General features: G+C 55.0%; 1 protein-coding gene across 1 annotated transcript in view; it reads right to left on the bottom strand.

The window, feature by feature from the left end:
- The window catches only part of ZNF341 (zinc finger protein 341), a gene marked incomplete at its 5' end in the record, with an annotated part of 11,335 nt that extends 6,083 nt beyond the window's left edge, over positions 1-5,252 (bottom strand). The window contains 5 exons of the mRNA XM_010010974.1: positions 755-963; positions 1,737-1,927; positions 2,787-2,977; positions 3,924-4,008; positions 5,057-5,252. Of these exons, the coding sequence (XP_010009276.1) occupies positions 755-963; positions 1,737-1,927; positions 2,787-2,977; positions 3,924-4,008; positions 5,057-5,252 (872 nt within the window). The remainder of the gene's footprint in view (positions 1-754; positions 964-1,736; positions 1,928-2,786; positions 2,978-3,923; positions 4,009-5,056) is intronic.
- Positions 5,253-6,408: the final 1,156 nt, after the last annotated feature.

Below are 6,408 nucleotides of genomic sequence, written 5' to 3'. Positions count from 1 at the left end.
CTGCTGGACACCTCTGCCAGAGCTGAGTGATAATGGGCAATGGGGATGTGCATCCTCAACAGTGAACACAGAGGCACTCACACATTGCATCTGCTGCAAACCCCTTTTTCCTTAAGCCAGACTAAAACCTCCTCAAACCTAAGCAGGGCTCTGACCTCAGAGATCTCCACCAGCGAGATGCAGGATGGAGCTCTGCAGTGCAAAGATAACTATAAACTATGCAAGAAGTAGCAGTTATTTATCCAATGACACTCCAAGGTGACTTCAGCATCTTCTGGGCTTCCTACACTTCTTGTATGTCTCTAAAGGTTTCAAAAGCTCCAGAGCTCTTTGTGGAACTCCTCACCCTTTCCCTCTACGCTAGTAGAAAGAACAGACCCTTTCACAGCAAAGGGACAGGAGATTTTCCCTGTGCACAGCTCCTAGAACACTCCCTTTGCCGGAGGTGTTTAAGAGGCTGGGAAGGGCCTTCCCTTGATCTCTGACCCAGCTGTGCCCATCTCACTCTTGACTGGTGATCAGAGGACTTGCAGTGATGAGATCTTCCCACATAACTGATCCCAGCCTCCCACTGTCTCCCTGAAACTTTCTTTGCATCAAAGTGCTTGGCCTCAGCCTGTTTTGCCAGCTGGGTGCCCAAAAAGAACCACTGAACACGAGGCCCCATCTTCCCTCTACTGTTCCCACCACTCTCATCAAACACACTCTGCACCACTCACTCCTACAAGCCTTGTGAGCACGATTGCTACTGTACTTGTACACGGCCACGTCCTTCTTGGGGCTGTGCTGGGGCAGGAGGCTGTGGGAGTACTGGTGCACCCCCAGCTCGTACAGGGAGGGGAAGTCCTTGCTGCAGAGGTGGCAGCGGTAACTCAGCTCCTCCTGGTGGCTCTTGATGTGCTCAAGGAAGGACTCCAGCTTCTGGAAGGTCTGAGCACAGGTCTTCACCACACATTTGTACACCTGGGAGAAGAAGGGAGAGCAACTGGAGTGACGCAGCATGGAAACAACAGGGAAGATCCTCTGCCAGCAGCCACTGGCCTTCCTTTGTGGAAATCACTGCTGCTGGGTCATTGACAGACAGGGACCACTGCCCCGTGACCCCCTGTGCTGGAGAACAAAGCAGCACTGTGGTTCCCAGAGCATCCCACCATGCCCACAGCCAGCTTAGTGCTCCGAGCACAGCAGTGAAACCCTGCCCTGCACTCCAGCAGGACACAATGTAGTGGCAAAACATCCCCTTCCTCTGCTGCTCTCCTCGGAGGAAGGGTCCCTAAAGAACAGTGCAGAGCAGCTCAGCATCAAACTGTGGCTGGGCAGCTCCAGAGGAAGACAACAGCAGGACCTGCTGGGAGTGGGATGTTCTGCAAACAGAGATTGTCAGGGCACTGCCCTACGGAAGGTGGGGGAAGGGGGTGCTGGTACCCACTGGAGCGGGTGAGACCACAACATGCAGCAGTGACTGTCCCACGACCCGAGAGCTGCCACCTGCACTGAAAGCTTTGATCTTTGCCTCTTTGCTGCTTCTCTGTGCACCCGAATCTGCTGGGCTGACTTCTCCCTCAGCAGGGTGGAGGCAGTGGAGCTTTCCAAAGCCACCCAGACATGCAGAGAGCTGAACTGGACGGGTAAGCACTGGCAGCTTTACAGAGCAGGAGGCTGAGGACAGGCCCTGGGTGTACTATATGAAGCCCACGCCAATCTTGCCACCAACACAGGGCTCCCTCTGTCCCTACCTGCTCATTCTTGTGCTGTGTCATGTGTGATTTGAGCTGGAAATAGGTGTTGAATTTGCTGGGGCAGAACTGGCACTGGTAAGAGCTGTCGATCAACACAACCTGCTTGGCCTCCAGTTTGCCCCCTTCGCTCTCATCCAGGCTCATGTCTTGGGGGGGTGGTGGAGGGTTCCTTGAGGGCTGAGTCAGACCTGCAGAAAGGGAGAGACAGTCACAGCACTGCTGAAAGCTGCTCTGCAAGCACCGTGCTGCTGAGACACACCAGGCCTGCCCCCGCTCCAGCTTCTTCCTGCCTTTCAAAGGCAGATGCTTTACATCAGACAAATCTCACTATCAGGGTGGGTTTAAATTTGTCTGCAGGTTATTAAGGGCTCTGACTACTCCATCTTCCTTTCCTTAACCCAATCTCTGCTGCCAGGGACTTTGCCCTGTGGAGCAGGCACCAGAACAGGCCAGCACTGAACCCTCACCTCTGATAGGAGGTCAGACCCAGCCAGTAGCTCCCAGTCTGCACAGAGCAGCTCCACTGAGGCCTTGCCCCAAACATGACATTGTCCCTCCTATCAGGACCAAGGGCACACGCACAGAAGGTATCCAGACCCCATCTGCACCAAGGAGCTCTTCTCTGCCTCAAGTGTTTTCAGCTGGCTGCTGGGCCCAGACCCAGCCCAGGCTTGACTTGCACACTGCAAAGCAGCCAGAGCACTGGGCTGTGCCAGACCACCAGCCTGTCTGGCCACTAGACCAGAGCTGTTGAGTGTGGCTGCAGCTGCGAGGCTGGGAAAAGGGGAAGACACCTCACCCTGTGTGTGTGCACAGTCTGGAGCCACCTGAACCCCGTGGCTGGGGGTGCAAAAGGATGCACCTGACAGCTGGAGTCGAGCAGATGTGACTCCCTTCTCTATGCGTGCTGGGAACCCCACAGGAGGGATGCAACCACCGCACACAGCTCCTGTGTCCCCTCCTCCCTCCCTGTGGGGAGGTGCAGGGATGTGCACATTCCTCCCCTCACTGCTGGGCCCCAAGCACATGCCATCCCCTGATCCAAACCTGTGTTCTCCTCATCCTCTGGCTGGTTGGGATTCAAGGCCATGACCTGCACTGTGATGGAGTTGCGGGAGATGGTGCAGCCCAGGCCCGGAGGCCACACTTTGTGGGTTTGCATGTGCTTCTTCACGTTGGACTTCTGGGCAAAGGCTCGGCCACACACGATGCACTGGAAGGGCTTCTCACCTGTGTGGCTGAAGGCAGAAGGCACCACATCAGCAACCAGCAGAGAGAGGGAGCACAGAATGTGCTGGGGTGGCTGCTGCAGGACTGCGCCAGGCACCTGGACCAGCCAGAGAGAGACCTGATGAACTGGAGTAGGTGGGTTGTGAGAGGCCTGGGGGAGCCAGCCTGGGGCACAGACACAACTCCTGCAGTCTGGGCATGGCAAGGGATCGAAGAAGTAGGGGAGGAAAAGAGCTGTGCAGCAACCTCAGGGCATGCGCTGCTGAGGTCTCCGCATGGACCCTGGGGACACCATCACTTTCTAACCCTCTTTTTCCCTGTCATCTCTCCCTCTTCTACACAAGCCTTTTCCATCTTGCAGCCCTCAGACCCTGTCCACAGAGAAAGGGCTTTCTACCCTGCCCTTCTGCTTCAGGAGGAAGGGAGGACTCCAACATATGGAGTATGTGAAGAAGTCCTGGTTGGGAATGGGAGCGAAACCACCACTTGTTCCTTCTCATCTGGCCTTAGCTCCACAGAGTCCACTGGGGAGAACTTTGAAGATTTCAACAGTTTCCTGACAGAGAAAAGATCTTATAAGCGTTCCCCCTACAGACACTGAGCTTGACTTATGGTCTGCTAACACCAGCAAACATGAAGGCTGCAGCTTGCTAAGGAGGGAGAGGAAAGGTCAGAAGCAAACAGTGGAAGAGCTGCTGCTCCACTGATCAGGTGACAACAGGTTTGGCTTTCAAAGTCTCATCGGGGAGGAAAACAAGTCTCCAGTCCCAGCCCATAATCCGCAAGAAGATCACATCCATGATGCAGCCTTCGCCCCAGGCACTGGGGAGGAGGAGTCCTGGAGTGAGGGGACGAAGGGTCACCCCCAGCACAGCACAGAGGCTGGGACATGACAACACAAGGACTGCACAGACTCCCCCAGCGGAATCCACCCCAGGTTCGTGGCACTGTTACCTCCTGATGTGCTGCTGCAGGTCGAAGTTCTTGGTAAAGGCCTTGTCACAGTAAGTGCATTTCAGCTTGGGGGACTTGGGCTTGCCTGGAGGAGCAAAAACACACACAGGAATGAGACCTCACAGCACAGCCCTGTCCCCCTGCGCCACAGGGCCCTCACCCCAAGACATGTCCACTCAGAACCAAGAATAAAGGGCTTATGGAAGGATAAGATCTGCCTGGCCAGACTGGGGAGAGGTTATGGGCACAAACATACACTGAAGGTAGCCTGAGCTAAGTCTAGAAGTGCTGAGGAGAGTAGCAGTCTCTCTCCTATGAACTTACCATCAGCCAGAGCACAGGTGAGACATGGTGCTCCAGACATGATCCAGAACATCAGTCACATCTTCTGTCTACTCTGACAGGGTACAAACCAATGCAACCAGCAGAACCAGGAGCTGCTCCAGGAATTTCTGGAGTGAGAGCTGCAACTGCATGATCAGTCACGCCTCTGCAAACAAGGTTAAACCCCAGCACGTGCATGGTTGTGTCTCCAGAGGCCCAGCCACTGGCTTTCCTCCACCTCATGCCTGGGACCTCCCTTGTCACTCACAGCTATGTGTGCATCACATCAGCAATGGTCAGGCTTGGCCAGGGAGGATCTGATACTCCTCCAGCCTGTGATGGGGCACATCCCATCCTGCCTGTCATGGGGACAGGCATGTTTTCCTCACAGGCACTGAAACACCCGGCAGGGACAGGTCTGCTGAGCCCTTGGGAATAGAGTCTTCAGGGCCAGGCCGCATCCAGCCCACCAGTATTGTGGCTGGGCAGTCTTCTGTGGGTTAAAATGGACCAAGCTCTAACACCTCACTTTGCAGGATGTCCCAATCTATGTAGCTGCAGAGATTCAGCACAAGCTTGCCCATGCAGGAGCACAGGGACAGTCCTTTCATGTGGGTTCAGATGTGACAGACAAGAAGCACGGCCACACTTTCACCTGCTCTCGACAGCTCCATGCAGGGCATCGTGCTCCTCCTCCAGAGCTGCACACACAGGCAGTGCCACCCCACAGGGCTAGGAGAGCCCGTGGCTCCATGGTGCACTGTGTGATAAGCAGGTTAGTGCAGGGCGGATGCTCTGAGGACACTCACCTTCCTGCAGCCCAACCTCACTTTTGCAGCGCCGACTTTTGGCAGCAGAGGTGGAATCAAACCCAACCATGCTGCCTCCTCCTGCACTGGCCAGAGGGGTGGGAGTGCTGGTGCTCTTGGGCTTGAACCCCTGCTTCCCAGGGCTGTACACAGGAGGAGAGGGGTACACGGGACTGTCCACACACTGGCTGGGTACCTGCAAGAGTGCAGTTTATCAGTGGAACCAGGTTTGCTGCAGGGACACTGCGCCCTAACCTCCATCTCCAGCAGCACTTGCCACACCAGGCTGAGCTCCTGCCAAACTGGATTCAGTTTCTGGTTCACCAGTCCAGCACTGTGTCTCTAACTAAAACTAACACCCTGCACAGTGTGACACTCTGCTGCTGACCATCACAAAGCATCCAGCAGGTGTTACAGGACAGCAAAGAAACACTCTGAAGGAGCCGTCCAGTCCCTCATTTAGGTGGAAGTTTCTTATCCTTCCAGAGCAGGTTACCAGAATGATCCCCACTGACCCAGTGGATTCACAGCAGCCCTGAAGGCAGGGAGGGATCTTCAGACCCTGCTGCCTGCCCTGCAGAAGGGAAGGAAAGCACAAGGAAATCTAATGTGGCAAAGCCCAGCTTTTACATCAGCACCCACGTTAGAAGAGGGCACACAGAGAAAAAGCAGCATCAGTCTGGGGTAAAATGGTTTAAGGGTGTTTCTGATGCCCACCCTGATAAACTCCACAGACCACTGAGTATCCAACATCCCCCGTCCATTTCTGACCACTGGTACTTCCACATCAGATGCCAGCTACAAAGATAAAGCTGACAAACCTCTGTCACACGCAGTGCCTCCTGTTGTGAATGGCAGTGCTAACCTGGAGGCTGTGAGCAGCTGATCCACTGGTAAATCCACCCCTGCCCGTGCCTCTCTTTAGGAAAAGCTGCCTTCTCAAGTTCATTGCTATGTTTTTCTCTCCACTTCAGCCTGCAGCGCACAGTGGGTGCTCTGCACTCCCTGGGAGGGGAGCTCCTTGTCACTCCCAACACCTGCAGGTATCTCTCGAGCACAGCAGACATTCAGGTCTCCTAAACCTGTGCCAGCCAAGTCCTCCATCCCTCTTAACTGCCTCTCTTGTTCTGAGAGTCCCCATCATAGCATCCTCAGAGCAGCCTTCCAATATCTGAAGGGGGCCTACAAGGATGTCAGAGAGAGACTCTTCATCAGGGACTGTAGTGGTAGGACAAGGGGTGATGGGTTTAAACCGAAACAGGGGAAGTTCAGGTTAGATATAAGGCAGAAGCTCTCCCCTGTGAGGGTGCTGAGGCACTGGCACAGGGTGCCCAGAGAAGCTGTGGCTGCCC

This window comes from Nestor notabilis, unplaced genomic scaffold, assembly GCF_000696875.1.
Source record: "Nestor notabilis isolate BGI_N333 unplaced genomic scaffold, ASM69687v1 scaffold26813, whole genome shotgun sequence".
In the NCBI taxonomy this organism is placed as follows: Eukaryota; Metazoa; Chordata; class Aves; order Psittaciformes; family Psittacidae; genus Nestor; species Nestor notabilis.
The sequence above is the reverse complement of the archived record's forward strand: the minus strand, read 5'-3'. Positions and strand labels throughout refer to the sequence as shown.